The sequence below is a fragment of the Nicotiana tabacum genome, chromosome 9 (genome assembly GCF_000715075.1).
Source record: "Nicotiana tabacum cultivar K326 chromosome 9, ASM71507v2, whole genome shotgun sequence".
In the NCBI taxonomy this organism is placed as follows: Eukaryota; Viridiplantae; Streptophyta; class Magnoliopsida; order Solanales; family Solanaceae; genus Nicotiana; species Nicotiana tabacum.
This window is the reverse complement of record NC_134088.1, coordinates 23,327,840-23,344,666: the sequence shown is the minus strand read 5'-3', so window position 1 is coordinate 23,344,666 and position 16,827 is coordinate 23,327,840. Positions and strand designations below refer to the sequence as shown.

Genomic DNA, 16,827 nt, shown 5'->3' with positions numbered 1-16,827 from the left:
AGGACTATTTTGGTCTATCAATATACTATTCGTGCTTTTATAATAATATAGGTTCTCTTTTTTCTAAATAAATTTGGACAATATAATACATTCTCAAATTAAATTAGTAATAGCACACTATAATATGTTTTCAAATTAAATTAATAATAAATATTTTTAAGAAGTATATCCTAAAAGTAATAGGATTGCATGACTAAAAATATGTTTCTATCCCAAAAGTAATTATACTAATAGGAAACCTAACGTGTTCCTAAAGGTATTTGGTTTACACGCTAGCATGTAGTAATGAGATTCCTAAAGGTAATCATTTAGGATTCCTAAATTGTAGTATTAAAACTAATGGGATTACAAATGTCTAGAATTTCAGTTATGTCCTTTTATTGCGAGTTATTATACTTAATATTATAAGGTTATTTTTGTAAACCGATATTTTATTCATGCTTTTATAATAATATAGATAGATAGATAAATAGATATAGATATAGATATAGGTAGATGCTTACTGGGGAGATTTCAACTTTCTTCAAGAAGTGTATTACACTGTCTCTATGCACGACAAGATTATTATTGTTGTACTAAAAATTTTATGGGTGATTTGGTCCAACAATTGATTAAATATATTGTATCATTGTAACGAGTTGAAGTTACTAATATATATATTTGTTTTAACCATCTCTCTCTATATAGAGGTAAGGTGGCACCTCTCATAAACCTACTTGTCCTTTTTTTTAAAAAAGATTTTTTTGCTTTTTTGTCCTTATTTTTTATTATCTTATTTTTAAAAAATTAAAAAGTCTCTAAATACATTACTCAATTAAATAAGGAGAACATTTAAGAAAATGAAAGATAAAGAGACCTACATCACCAAGACCTTTCATTTTCCAAGAACTTTTCATTCTCTAAAACTTCTACCTTTTCATTTTCTCCTACCAAATAAATGAAGGAAAAAAGTGATAGTGAAACTATATAGTGGAATACTTCTCTTAAACAACCCGCATTTCCCCTAAAATTAATTGCATTAATTCCTCTCATTATTATTTTAGGTACACACGAGGACTTATGAGTTACATAATGCTAATTCTTTTTTATCGATTACACAAAAAGTATAGTGTCTAAATTCATTACTCATTTAAAGATAAAGAAGATGAAAACCTGTCTTTTTTTTTTTTTTTTTTTTATAACGGTGGTGTCCGGACTAGCTTGCGTGTAGCTCGACTAATTCCACAGTATACCTGTCACCATGCCACCAACAAACAAGACTTGGATCTATACACAAGGCTTAGATAGACGAAAAAAAATATGTATTTGACTCTGCTGTAATTTGAGCCTCACAACCAGCCAACCTGTCATTTTTCAAAAACCTTTCATTTTCTATAACTTCCTATCTTACCTTTTCATTTTCTGTTCTTTGCAAAGTATATTAGGCTGGTTAGCTCAGGAAAAGGATAGTCTGGTGTTTTCAGCATCCCTGTTTATCTCCTTCAGCTGTTGTTCAGCCCTAGTACTAGAACATTGTTGCTAGGGCTGAACAATTGTGAAGGAGATAAAACTGATGGAGGAACTCAAGTTGGTGTTTAATGTTTTAGAAGCTTCTCAGAAATGATATATATATATATGCCAGATTTCTCCTTCTTGTTTGTTTTCTTTAACTTTTTATTTTTTCTACTTTTGGGTTTACTAGGGATTGGTGGGAAGATGGGGGAAGTTGGAAGATGCTGTTATGTTACTGTCATTGTTCTTTATTTCCAATTTATCTTTGTCCAATTAATGGATAGGTGTTCATTATTTGTTTCTTTGGTTCAAATCTTTTTTTCATGGAGTAAATGATTCTATTGAGAGAAGGGGGCCTTGGAGCAATGTTAACGTTGTAACCATGTGACTTGTAGGTCACGGGTTCGAACCGTGGAAGCAAGCTTGTATTAGGTTAGGTTTGTCTACATCACATCCCTTGAGGGTGCGGCCCTTTCCCAGAAACTGCATGAACACGGGCGGGCTGCCCTTTAAATGATTCCGTAGAGCAGAGAGAAATTTAGATCCTTCTCGAGTACTTTAAACGAGGTTTCGCATTACTCCGTTATGACTTTGTCAGTTAGCATCAAATGTAACAGCAGAATTGGTAAATGTTATATGTCTTTATCTTCACAATAAGTTTTCTTGTTCAGCCAATGCTGGTTTTGCTCCAAGATTGACAAGTAACTCAGTCCCTCATTACTTGAGTATCAGCACTTCAATTGAAGTACTTGGAACTTAGTGTGAATGATTTTGGTAGAAGTCAAATTCCAACATTTCATTGGCAGCCTTAAGAGACTAGAGCACCTGAAATTCTCATCTTAGGGATGTAAATGGGACAGGCCGAGGCAGGGAAAGGAAAGCCTTAACCAGCTAAAAGTTTTACCTGCCTGGCCCTCCTGTTGAGCATCTTTCATGTTTTTACCCTACCTCGTCCTACCCTTCCATATAAAGAATGACAAATCTAGGTAAAATACTTAGCAAAATAAGTTTTATGAATCTTTGTTCATGTTAAAATTAGATGATAATATTGTATGTTTACATGGATATTTGTTGTCAGTGGCGCATGCAAGATTTTTCATAAGCGGTGTCAGCATTTGAAGTAATGAACAGAGGAATAAATAACTATAATGACAAGCAGTGTCACGACACTGCTTGGGAAAGGGTGTGTCCGCCCCTGTTTGTCGTTGTTAGCTTCTATACTTTCCTATTGAGAAAGTACAGTCATTAGCCTTATTAGTGTTTTAATACTGTAATCACACTTGCATTTTATCAACTATTTTCTGAATTGGTGTGATAAGTTTTATTCGGATTACAGAAAATTATGAAATGAAGAGGTCCAGTGAAAATTAAATCTTTTATCTTTAAGAGTTTTATAACTAGTGGACTCTCTTCCTGCTTTTAGATGGGCAAACAAAAGAAAAAAAAAAAATCAATAATTAAAGAAAAAAGGAAGGTATCTATATCTCTGTATACAATTTCAACATCTTTGACCTTGGAGTTTACTCTACAGCCACAAGGGTACTCTTCTATCTATCTGTATTTTTGACTTTAGGAAAAAATCTAAGGAAGACTTGGAAATTTCTTGAAATCCAAAAATAATACTCCACTATAGCATGATTGGTTACTTACTTTTATTTTCCAGCTCCTAAAGCATGTTTCTTAGACAGTTGATTTCTTTTTATTCTACTTGACTCTACAGCTAGTCCTCAAGTCTTGAATACATTTATTGAAAATTGCTTAATAAATACATTTTACAATTGAGGGTAGAGTTGACTTTGTTTCAAAATGTATATATAAAGGAGTGGACACTCCTTTTTCCTCACATTCAAGTCCTCATTTGCTACTTGCATATGCTCTTTCACAAACAAGCAAAAAAAAAAATGGATACCAAAGAACACTACAAACCAATTTATTTGCTTCTGATTTGTCTATCAACTATCCTGCATCAAACCTTAGCTTTTGGATCAACACCAAGTGCAAGAGTTTTGTGCATAAAGAAGGAGAGGGAAGCTCTTCTCGAGTTCAAACGAGGTCTCATAGACGAAAATAATCTGCTTTCTTCATGGGAAAATGGCGAAGATAATGAGGAATGTTGTTCTTGGAGGGGTGTGAAATGCAGTAACACAACTGGCCATATACTCGTCCTCAATCTTCGTGGGAGTATTGAATCCAATCCTGATGGTACTAAGGATCTCACATTGAGAGGTAACATCAGTTCTTCATTGGTTAAGTTGCAGTATTTGAAGTACTTGGACCTTAGTTTCAATGATTTTGGTGGCCAAATACCAAGATTTATTGGATACTTCAAAAGACTAGAGTACTTAAATCTCTCATATAGTTACAATCCTTTCACTGGTCTAATTCCCACTCAGCTCCAAAATCTTACCTACTTAAGGGCTCTTGATCTTGGTGGCAATTCTTTAACATGCAAGAACCTTGAGTGGCTTCCTCATCTAATGTATTTGGAGTACTTAGATTTGAGTGCATCCTATGTGCAAGCTACAAATTGGTTACAGGAGATAATCAGGCTCCCTAATTTGAGGGAATTGCATTTATCTTCCTGTCAACTCTCCATAATCATTCCTTCATCATTTGTATCAGCAAATATTTCCTCCTCTGGTCTTTCCGTTCTTGACATCTCCTATAATGGATATTCATCTCCTGCAATAAATAGTTGGTTATATAACTTCACTAGTCTTACTAGCCTAGATCTTTCGGGCAATGATTTAGGTCAAATTGCTAGTGCCTTTGGGTACTTGAAATCTTTGGAACATCTTAGGCTATATGGAAGTGGTATTCAAGGTGGGATACCAAAGTCTGTTGAGAATTTAAGTCATTTATGCTCTCTTGATGCACGATCCAATAACTTAAGTCAACCATTTTCTGAGTTGCTTAATATCTTATCAGGGAGTAATAGATCACTTGAATTTTTGTTTTTTGAGGACAATGCACTAACTGGTTCATTGATTAATCTTACTAGATTTTCATCCTTGAGGGAATTGAGGCTACAAAACAATTTGCTGAATGGCATTTTCCACGAAAGCTTTAGACAAATTTCCAGTCTTGAATATCTTGATTTGTCTAATAACCAAATGACAGGGCCATTACCAGACTTGGCATTATTTCCATCTCTGAAAGAGTTGCGTCTGGGGGGTAATCATTTTAATGGGAAGATGCCACAAGGTTTAGGGCAACTTCACAAGCTCAAAATCTTGGATGTCTCTTTCAATAGACTGCAAGGCTTACCGGAAAGTTTAGGGAAGCTTTTCAACCTTGAAAGTTTTGATGCTCCTTATAATTTGTTAGAAGGTACAATCTCTGAATCCCATCTTTCCAACCTTTGCAACCTGAAAAGTTTAAATTTGACTTTCAACCCCTTGACTTGGAATGTTAGCCTTGATTGGGTTCCATGTTTTCAACTACAAGTTATCGGCCTTTCATCTTGTAATCTTGGGCCTCTTTTTCCAAAATGGCTTGAAACTCAAAATAGCTACTCAATTCTGGATATCTCTCTTAATAGTATCTCGGACACCACGCCTAGTTGGTTTTCAAAGTTGCCTCCCATGTTATCATATTTGAATCTCTCTTACAACCAAATCAGTGGAAAGATACAAGACTTGTCAGCCAATAATCTTGGTTCCTTTGTCTTAGATTTCAGTTATAACAATTTTTCAGGGCCCTTACCAATATTTCCTAAATTTGCTTATGATTTGCATATTAACAACAATCAGTTTTCTGGATCACTTAACTCCATATGTAAACTTCGTTCAGCCACAATCCTTGACTTGTCAGAAAATCTCTTGTCCGGAGAGATTCCTGATTGTTGGAGCCTCATGTCTGTTCCAATGATCCTTAATGTAGCCAATAACCGTATATCTGGAAGCATTCCATACTCTTTGTGTTCTTCAACGGCCTTGAGCTCTCTATATGTGCGTAAGAATAATTTAAGTGGAGAGTTCCCTGCCTCTTTGAAGAATTGCCAAGGTTTGAAAGTCTTGGATTTGGGAAGAAATACATTGAGTGGAAAAATCCCAGAATGGATAGGGACTAAGTTACCTTATTTGGGCATTCTGAGCCTTCGATTCAACAAATTCTCTGGGAGCATTCCTCCAAGTATATGTCAGCTTCAATCTATTCAAATACTGGACCTTTCTGGCAACCATTTATCTGGAACAATTCCACAATGTTTCAGCAATTTCACCTCACTGCAACTTTTGCAAGATGGTTCAAGTGTGAGCTATGACTTTGATCCTTATGTTCCTCGAGTTGGTGTATTGTACCATGGCAATGCATTAGTCCAGTGGAAAAACAAAGAGTCAGAGTACCAGAGTACCTTGTGGCTACTAAAAACCATCGATATTTCTAGCAATGAACTAGTTGGTGAGATCCCTAAAGATTTTAGCCGAATGAATGCATTGCTATCGTTGAACCTATCAAGAAACAATTTGACAGGAAATATCATTGAAGGAATTGGTACAATGAAGATGTTAGAGGTACTTGACTTGTCAAGAAACCAGCTTTCAGGGAAAATCCCTATAGGCCTTGCTAATTTGACGTTTCTTAGTGTGTTGGACTTGTCAAATAACAACTTGTCAGGGAGAATACCGTTGAGCACTCAATTGCAAGGTTTTGATTCCTCAACTTATGGTGGGAATATTCAGCTATGTGGCCGTCCTCTTCCAGAGTGTCCTACATTTGCCCCTCCTAATCCTCAAGTTGGTTATGACAGCAATGCTAGTACTTCTCAAGAAAATGACGATGAGTTATTATCTAAAGAGTTTTATATATCGATGGCGTTGGGTTTTATTATTGCATTTTGGGGAGTTTTAGGCTCTTTGTTCTTCAACAATTCTTGGAGGACAGCATATTTCAAGTGGTTAAATGTACATTAGAAGTTGCTCCATCTTTAGCTAAGGGCCTGATGACTGAGTTTGTATTCTACTCATAGTCAAGAGATAACCTTTCATCTTTTTTCTTGAAAGTTGCTTTGCTTTTAATGTTATTGCTATATTTGAATATTCTATGGATGGCTTGCAATTAAGAGCAGCTTCTTTCTAGTAAAACCACTCTATGATATATAGATCCCAAAGGCATATTTTCTAAGCTAGCTTAAGCTTTCAAGCATAAGTAAATAATTGGAGTCATCTCCAGTAACAAGAAGAATTTACCACTGCAGCAAACACATGAAAAACCAAGAACTTAGTACTTCCTCCAAAGCAGCAAGAATAAAGTTAATAGAATTTAGGAATGAGAGAATGAGACAGTTGAATGCACACATTTTGTGTTAAAAAATTCTAGTAATACTACTAGATTACTCGTCTTAATGTATAAGCTATGTTGCTCCGACATGGCAGTTTAGGTGCCGCACCCGTGTCGACACAATACTAGTATTGGTGTGAGTATAGGATCTGTACCGGATCTTGTCAAACGTTTTTGGGTACTTTGACCACCACGGACAAAAATATTCGAGACGATATACAATTTGATTCCCGAAATTTGAAGAAAATAACATACCTTATCTTGGAAATTGATCTTTTACTTATTTACAACTTGAGAATAAAAAACAAATTCACACTTTACAAGCTATTAGTAGGTGTTCCACAAAATTTCTCATAATTTAGAGATATTTTTATATTTTAATTTTTTGAATTATTTGAGCCGGATCTCTGCGCACCTGTATCCGTACTAGAATCCATATCCCCGTATTTTAGAATTTACATCTCCATATCCGTATCGGACGCCCGCATCCGTGCCCGAACAACTTAGTGTGTAAGTGTAAGTTTCAAAAGGTGAAAATTTTGATAACCTTTCAACTTTTCAGAGAACCAAAGTTGAGCCGTTCTGCCATTTTGCTTTACTTAGTATTTTGGTAAAAAAGTCAAATACTCCGTCTTCTTTGACTCCATGAACTTGTTTGTGCTACTAGTCAAAGTGCAAGAAAATTGGATGTAAAGAATAATTTTTGTTAAATCTTTTTCTTCCCAAAGTGGGGTCACTTGTCTTTGATGTCAAACTTAAGTTGGTTATATTATTAAAATCTGTAAAATTTATTGCTAGCACGTCTTTATCTTATATCTTTAAGTTGGGTCTGAAAAGAACCTAAAATCTTGGATAGTCAAGCATTGTGTTTCCTAATTAGTCAAATACAAGTGTAGACAAATGACTTTGAAAGTTGTCATTGACTAGGAAAATAGATGCATACAAGAACCATTAATGTTAGTTGAATAGGCTAAGACTTTCAGAAATATAAAGAACTTTGTTGTTTCATGCTCATAGCTTCAAGTAAAAAACAATGGATATAAGGAAATATCCAAGATTAGATCATTTCCTTGTTACTTGGTCTTTACTGCTCTTACAGACAGCTTTTGGATTAACTTCAAGAGAAGTTAACAAAACCATGTGTATAGAAAAGGAGAGAGATGCTCTTCTTGAGTTCAAAAGAGGCCTTGTTGATGATTTTGATCGATTATCAACATGGGGTAATGATGAAGATAAAAAAGAATGCTGTAAATGGAAGGGTATAGAATGTGACAAAAGAAGTGGTCATGTAACTGTTCTTGATCTTCACAGTGAGGTTTCATGTCCAGGCCATGCTTGTTTTGCTCCAATATTGACAGGTAAACTTAGTCCTTCTCTACTTGAGTTGCAGCATCTGAATTACTTGGACCTCAGTGTAAATGGATTTGACAGAAGTGAAATACCAAGATTCATATCCTCTCTTAAAAGACTAGAGTATCTGAACCTCTCATCTTCAGATTTTTCTGGTGTAATTCCTACACAGTTAATGAATCTAACTTCTTTGAGGATTCTTGATCTTGGGAACAATAATCAGCTAATAGTAAAGGACCTTGGGTGGCTTTCTCATCTCTCCTCCCTAGAGTTCTTGCGTCTAGGTGGTAACGACTTCCAAGCAAGCAATTGGTTTCAAGAGATAACAAAGGTACCTTCACTGAAAGAACTCGACTTGAGTGTTTGTGGTCTATCTAAATTCGTTCCATCTCCAGCTGATTTAGCCAATTCTTCTTTGATCTCTCTTTCTGTTCTTCATTTATGTTGTAATGAGTTTTCTTCTTCAGCTGAATATAGCTGGTTATTCAATTTTAGCACAAGCTTAGCTAGCATAGACCTCTCCAATAATCAGCTGGACAGTCCAATTGATGATCGCTTTGGGAGCTTGATGTATCTTGAGCATCTCAATCTTGCTGATCAATTTAATCTTAAAGGTGTTGGGGTTCCCAGTTCTTTTGGGAATTTGACACGTTTACGTTATCTGGACATGTCTAACACTCGGACATACCAATGGCTTCCTGAGTTGTTTCTTAGGTTATCAGGCAGTAGGAAAACACTTGAGGTTTTGGGGTTGAACGACAACTCAATGTTTGGTTCATTGGTTAATGTCACAAGATTTTCAGCCTTAAAGAGATTATACCTGCAGAACAATGTGCTGAATGGTTTTTTCATGGAAAGATTTGGACAAGTTTCGAGTCTTGAGTATCTAGACTTGTCTGATAACCAAATGAGAGGGCCATTACCAGATTTAGCATTGTTTCCATCATTGAGAGAGTTGCATCTTGGATCTAATCAATTTCAAGGGAGGATACCACAAGGTATTGGAAAACTATCACAGCTTAGAATTTTGGACGTATCGTCCAATAGACTGGAAGGATTACCAGAAAGTATGGGACAACTATCAAACTTGGAAAGTTTTGATGCCTCTTACAATGTCCTGAAGGGTACAATCACTGAGTCTCACCTTTCAAACCTCTCCAGTTTAGTGGATTTGGACTTATCGTTCAACTCGTTGGCTTTGAAGACGAGCTTCGATTGGCTTCCTCCTTTTCAGCTTCAAGTTATAAACCTTCCATCTTGCAATTTGGGACCTTCTTTCCCCAAGTGGCTTCAAAGTCAAAACAACTATACTGTTCTTGATATCTCTCTTGCAAATCTATCAGATGCGCTACCAAGTTGGTTCTCTGATCTTCCTCTCAATTTAAAGATTCTGAATCTCTCTAACAACCATATCAGTGGCAGAGTTTCTGAGTTGATAGTGAATAAACAAGACTACATGGTTATAGATTTAAGTTCTAACAACTTTTCAGGACCTTTGCCACAAGTTCCTACCAATGTGCGAATATTTTACCTACATAAAAATAAGTTTTCCGGATCCACTTCTTCCATTTGTAAAAGTACAACAGGAGCTGCCACTTCCCTTGACTTATCACACAACCAATTTTCAGGAGAACTTCCTGATTGTTGGATGAATATGAGTAATCTAGTTGTTCTTAATCTAGCCTATAATAATTTCTCTGGAAAACTTCCACAGTCATTAAGTTCCTTGGAAAGTTTGAAGGCATTATACATACGCCAGAACAGTTTTAGCGGGATGTTGCCTTCTTTCTCACAATGTCAATTATTGCAAATCTTGGATCTTGGAGGGAATAAGTTGACAGGAAGAATCCCAGCATGGATAGGTACTGATCTACTCAACTTGCGCATTCTAAGCCTACGGTTCAACAAATTCTATGGCGGCATACCATCAATTATCTGTCAGCTTCAATTTCTTCAGATACTGGACCTTTCAGCAAATGGATTATCTGGGAAAATTCCACAATGCTTCAACAATTTTACTTTATTGCATCAAGAAAATGGTTCTGGTGAGTCAATGAATTTTTCAGTCCAGTATGACTATATTCCTCGTTCATACTTGTACATAGGAAATTTATTGGTTCAATGGAAAAACCAGGAGGCTGAGTACAAGAATCCTTTATTATATCTGAAGACTATTGATCTTTCAAGTAATAAATTGGTCGGAGGTATTCCTAAATAGATAGCTGAAATGAGAGGATTGAAATCTTTGAACCTTTCAAGAAATGATCTGAATGGAAGTATCACTGAAGGAATAGGCCAAATGAAGATGTTGGAGTCACTTGACATTTCAAGAAACCAGCTTTCTGGTATGATCCCTAAGGGCCTTGCTAATTTGACTTTTCTTAGTGTGTTGGACTTGTCAAACAACCACTTATCAGGAAGAATTCCATCAAGCACTCAACTGCAAAGTTTTGAGAGTTCATCATATAGTGGTAATGCTCAACTCTGCGGCCCTCCTCTCCAAGAATGTCCCGGATATGCACCTCCTAGTCCACGTATCGATCATAGCAGTAACATGAATCCCCAAGAACATGATGATGATGGTGAGGATTTTCCATCTATAGAGTTTTATATATCCATGGTGTTGGGTTTCTTTGTTGCATTTTGGGGAATCTTGGGCTGTTTAATTGTCAACCCTTCTTGGAGGAATGCCTATTTCACATTCTTAGCGGACATGATGAGTTGGCTCGATATGATATCAAGAGTCTGTTGTTCAAGACTGAAGGGAAAGCTAAGGGCCTCATAACTGTAAAGTTTCTATGTACTTGTTACTTTCAAGAGGTAAATTGATTTCCTCCATTAAGAGTTCTTATTCTCTTGTTGTGGTGTCTATGTGTAAAATCTCCTATACAAGCAATAAGCGAACATTTAAATTCCATCTTGGTGAAAGCTAGACTTAAAAAACATATAACCGAGGAATTACAGAAGTTCCATTTCTGAAGAGAGAATGCTGAAGTATTAGAAATTGAGTAGTGCTGAACTGTAGAAGTGGTAGACATATGAGGAACATGTTTAGAATAGCATAGATAGCATTTTCACTTTCACTCTAATCATAGGCATTTTGGCAAAATTGTGACCAACTACAATACCATATTCCACCAATCATATTGGTTTGACGAGCTTCCCATTCACGACAAACTGCAATCATCACAAGACAAATGTAAAGAAAGATTATTTTATCAATAAAACATGCTAGTAGTGTATTTCTTGATTCTTGTCTCTAATTTGTATATACAGCCTTTTTCTACGATGAATGAGTTGTACATGTCTTCTCAGTGTTTTGTTGTTGCTGCTCCATTTACTAGAATCCTTATTTGTTTTGGTTAATTGATAACGTTATTGTTGTTTGAATTGATATTAGGATGTTGGTTGTTGATTTGAGACAGAGAAATTTTTGGAATAGTCCAAAAACAGGGAAAATTCTGTCCGATTTTCTGTAAAATACCGATGAGACTTACTTGGGAGCACTTGCTCCTAAGTGCCGGTCATGATCCTAAATTGGGTCGTGACAATTAACTTGTTAAAAATCTCCTTAACAATATGCTCTGTGCAACCCGCTTTGGTTCGACAAATTTCACTTCAATTGTAATATGAAATATGATTAGCTGCATGCAATACTCAAACTAAATTTAGTAATACCTTCACTCATTAAACGAATTTACTAATTTGGTACATGTCACACTAAATTTCACAAAGATACAATCCATTCCGAATAAATATTTATTGAAATAAATCAGCTAAATTGAATAACAAATGGCACTAAAAAAAACACGCTACTAACTATAAACATGTCGTCAAACTAAACAAAAATCTTTTGTTTTCATAATATGCAAGATATATAGAAAATAAAAGAGTTTAATTTTGAAATAAAAATAGCTGGACGTACCTTAAAATTTTTATAAGGACTTCAATTTTAAATCAATATAATACTGTTATCAGTCTTAGAATATGCTTTGCATGAGCAAATTAAAGGCTTTAGCAAACTCGCAGTAACATTATTTTCCTAACTTATCAACACCTATTTTGCTTCCTTTGGAGATGCTCTTGATCAAGAATCCGTCAAAAAGTATAAATTAGCTAGGACTTTCGTGGGGAAAAAATCTAGGGGAAAAGACAAAAATATCAAACCTAGTTTAAATAAGGAATTGTTTATAAGAGTTAAAATTTAATTTGATTTTAGAGTCTTAAATGGTAGAATATTTTACATATTTCAAATAAAGAATGAATTTATAACCCTAATTGTAGTTTATTTCTAAGTCCTAAATATTAGAAAAATTATTAAATTAAAATTTTATTCAATGTAAAATTTATTTTTGAAGGGTAAAAAAGGCGAACGATATTTCGCTAAGAGTCTTCGTGCTTTTAATATAGTATAAATAATTTTACTTATATGATCAATTTTGAAAATGATTGAATTGGATTCTTTCATTAATAATTTAATTTAAATACTTAATTATTTGACCTCAACATTTTAAGGGACTATTTATTTTTCGTTGACTCAAATTTAATGTTTAGGTATCCCGTGTTTGATTATTAGCAGTAGCACGGAGAGAATTACAATTATGTTTATTTTCAATTAAGAAAGTAATTCATATAAAGTAATTACACTTTTAGTTTATTTTAAAATACTAAATATTAAAATTTCCCAAAATAGAAAGAATTTAATAAATAATTTAGTGGACTGTAAAGTCCTAAACAATAAAAAAATTAATTTAAAAGTTATTGCATTTATGATAAATACTCTAATTCATGTTCTTTATTAGGAAACCATAAACATATTTAAAAGTCATTCTCTAACATTGCCTCAACGCACTGAAGCTGGAGACACAATTCTTAACCTCAAATAATTTGGGACTCATAATATTCGATAATAAAAATTGAAAGATCTATCATTTAAGAGTCTATGCAATTCAAATAAGGGAAGAATATAAATAAGTAAATTTTTATTTAATTTTAAAAACTGTGTGAGATTCTAGAAGTTGCCTTTCGACATGAGCTTGGTGCTGGAAGTTGACTTGATGCTTTAAATATTACAATTTTATCTAACATCAAACTATTTATATAAAATAATTCAGCTCTCGAATGATATAAAATTAGTCGGTTAAATTTGACTTGATAGGATTAATATCTTATTTTACTTTAGTATATATTTTTTGATCAGTTGTTAATTTATTTATCAGATCATTATCTGTTTTGTAAAACAGTAAAAATATAATAAATACAAGAAAACCTAAGATAAACTAAAGAAAACTTACAACAAAAGATCCAAATCACAGCCAAACTAATTTCCAATAAGAAATCTATTTCATCAGAAGTAGTATTTCAGTAGAACTCTTGTTATATTCATTTATTCTAAAATAGCTTGCAAATTTATATTAAGAATAAGAATAATATAAAGAAAGCATAAAAGTCTGTCCAAAAAGTAAGCAGTAGCAGTTCAAAAAATTAAATCCGAAAAGAGTCCTACCAAATAACAACTTTGTAGGATGTGTGTAATTCAAATCCAAAAGAATTCTACTCTTGAGTTATTTATAATTATATCCCTAAATTATATAAATATTTAAAGGCATAAAAGTCGATCAATAATTTAAGAATATTTTAATCGTTCAATATTTAGCATAAAATATTTGTACTTTTATAATAATATAAATAAATATAAATTTATTTAATATTTTTGGTATAAAAATCAACTAGCTCGTCTTCTTTGACTCAATCTCCAGTACAACTTGCTTATGCTTACTAGTCAAAGTGGGAGAAAATCAGATGTAATAAATCACTTCTCTTTTGAATTTTTTTCCAACTCAAGGTGGGGCCACTTGTTTCTTATGTCAGATATTTAATAAAATCTGTAGTAGTATAATTTATTCCTGAAGAGTCTTGTTTTAATCTTTTAATTGGGTTTAAAAACAACTTACTTGCACATTCTTGAAACTTGTCTAGGAAATAGATGCATGCATGCATGCAAGAATATATATATATATATATATATATATATATATATATATATATATATATATATATATATATATATATATACTAGATGTAGTTGGCCCCGCGCCCCAATAATTTGTATTACACTATTTATAATCCAAATTTCAATTTGTGTTAAATCCAAGTTATGCTAATACCAAGATTTTGGTATACAATTTTATTCCGCTATTAGTTAATACTAACAACTAAATATGGGGAAAATATAATCTCAAATTTTACACCGGAATTTTGTATCATTATTTCGGTAACCAAACGTCTCTTAGTAATTATAAAAATATCTTTTGACTGAAATTATCCATTATCTGTCTTATAAATGAAATATAAACATGGAAAAATCTTATAAATATTGTATATAGTATCATTTATTAGAGCAAGATTATGAAAAAAGAATATGTTTTTAATTTATTAAAATGATATTATTTTAAATCAAATATGAAAAGCTGACATATATTTATTTTGGAGCGGGAAAAGTAATGAATTTTACTCGAGCATATATTGTTTGTCATTGTATAATGGAGATCATATTGTTTGTCATCACACTTTAGCTAGATTAAGTATACAAACATGTGTAAGCCACTATTCACAAAGTTTTTTTTTTCTAACATTTGAAGAAAGCAGCGAACCAAACTATATTCACAAAGTTTTTTTTTTCAAATGCTTTACTATACATTTGACATGGCTATTATATAAAGAGTTTCTAGAGATGAACTTTTCAAACTAATCATAGTAAAAGGTTTACTAAATGATACGATATTTTTTTTTCTCTAAAATAATTTGGTTGCTTAAAAAAATAATATCTCACCTGATTGTAATGTAAGTTAACATCTATAAGTTTTAATACAGTAAATTCCAAGCGAAAATATCAATTATCATATAATACAATTTGAAGAAATCAATCATCAAATAATTTAATTTTTATATATGATTGTTATTACATTTAATTATGAGTATTTTAACAAAGTTAAATACATAAGTTGTCCCTGACTTTTTCGTTCAGCTCCTTGTTCATAAGTTGAAATTTAGGTACTATAAGGATAAAAACTAATGAGTTTTTCACTCGGTTAATATAAGCTAAAAGTGTGATTTATCTTTACGATAGCAAAAATATCTAAATAATAAAATATTTTTTTCAAATTTATATGCAAAAAATAATATAGTTTAATTAATCATATATATATTAATGTAAATATTGCGTTCATATTCAAAAAAATTAATCTTCTTGATGCGCACACTAACGGGGAAAAAGATGTTCCCTTTTTATTTGAGTAGAAACGAAATACTTATTTTATTAGCATGAGTAGAGAACTTCAAGAATAAGCTGCGTATATAATATATTATAACCATTTAAACTGTATCATAGAATAAGAATATTTATGCTATAAATATATTTGACGTGAATCTACGATCTATCTCTACCGAAACTCAATTTGATTAATTCTAAAGTTAAACAATTTAAATACGATTTTTATTTCAAATAAAATTGTATAATTTTAAAATTTCAGTGAGCAATCATTTTGTGTAATATATCAAGTGGAAAAATTTGTCTTGAATGTTTTCTTTAATTCTACTTAAATCTATACAATTCTTTTACCTAACATATTCCAATTTAGATTTAACAAAATAAACTTATAAGATGAAAGGGGTACACTGGTGTGGCCCATTAACCTTATATCTGTCACGACCCGAAATTCCCACCTTCGGACCGTGATGGCGCATAACATTTCACTTGTTAGGCAAGCCAACGTTAGAATAATATTAACCATTTTAAAAATAATTTTAAATTTATTAATAACAAGGAAACAAATGCGGAAGCAAAGTTTGAAATATAGTGAAATAATCCATCAAAACAACGATGACTAAATACCATCCCAGAATTGGTGTCACAAGTGCATGAGCTTCTAGAATAAATACAAATAAAAGTCTGAATAAAATAAAGCTGTCTGGAAACAAACACACAGCTAAAGTAAAGTAGACGGGGACTTCATAACTGCGAACGCCACGCAGTTATACCTCAAGTCTCCTCTGAATAGCTGAAATCCGAGCAAGTCTACGGTACGCCGCTAGGACCAACTCCAAAATCTGCACAAGAAGTACAGAGTGTAGTATCAGTACAACCGACCCCATGTACTGGTAAGTGCTGAGTCTAACCTCGACGAAGTAGTGATGAGGCTAAGGTGGGTCACTTACATTACCTGTACGCAATATTAGAAACAACAACAATAATAGAAATAAATTAAATAACTCATTTATAATAATTGAAACCAACTCAGCAGTCATAACCAATTATCATTTCCATCAATTCAGTTGCAGCGTGCAACCCGCTCTCACAATATATTCACATTCAATTTTGTTGCAGCGTGCAACCCGCTCTCACAATATATTTATTTTTAATCAAGTCTGTTGCGACGTGCAACTCGATCCTCCAATATGGACTCTTAATAAGTCTGTTGCGGCGTGCAACTCGATCCTCCAATATAGACTTTTAATAAGTCTGTTGCGGCGTGCAACCCGATCCTCTAATATAGACTTTTAATAAGTCTGTTGCGGCGTGCAAACCGATCCTCCAATATATTCATTATAATCAATTCTGTTGCGGCGTGCAACCTGCTCCTCCAGTATATTCATTTACCAATTCTTATAGAAGAATTTTTTTCAATAAATGCAATAATTAATATG

At 33.2% G+C, this 16,827-nt stretch overlaps 2 protein-coding genes across 2 annotated transcripts; both read left to right on the top strand.

Moving 5' to 3' along the window:
- The first annotated feature begins 1,384 nt into the window (after positions 1 to 1,384).
- Positions 1,385 to 6,512, top strand: LOC107763357 (receptor-like protein EIX2). The gene has a single exon (XM_016581870.2). The coding sequence runs from the start codon at positions 3,363 to 3,365 to the stop codon at positions 6,402 to 6,404; it is 3,042 nt and encodes a 1,013-aa protein (XP_016437356.2). The 5' UTR covers positions 1,385 to 3,362; the 3' UTR covers positions 6,405 to 6,512.
- Positions 6,513 to 7,689: 1,177 nt separating this feature from the next.
- Positions 7,690 to 10,393, top strand: LOC107763443 (receptor-like protein EIX2). The gene is made up of 2 exons (XM_075221516.1): positions 7,690 to 10,166; positions 10,256 to 10,393. The coding sequence occupies exons 1-2, from the start codon at positions 7,805 to 7,807 to the stop codon at positions 10,261 to 10,263; spliced, it is 2,370 nt and encodes a 789-aa protein (XP_075077617.1). The 5' UTR covers positions 7,690 to 7,804; the 3' UTR covers positions 10,264 to 10,393.
- Positions 10,394 to 16,827: the final 6,434 nt, after the last annotated feature.

Coding starts and splice junctions, on each gene's coding strand:
- LOC107763357 (XM_016581870.2), top strand. CDS start 3,363: ATGCTCTTTCACAAACAAGCAAAAAAAAAAATGGATACCAAAGAACAC.
- LOC107763443 (XM_075221516.1), top strand. CDS start 7,805: ATGGATATAAGGAAATATCCAAGATTAGATCATTTCCTTGTTACTTGG.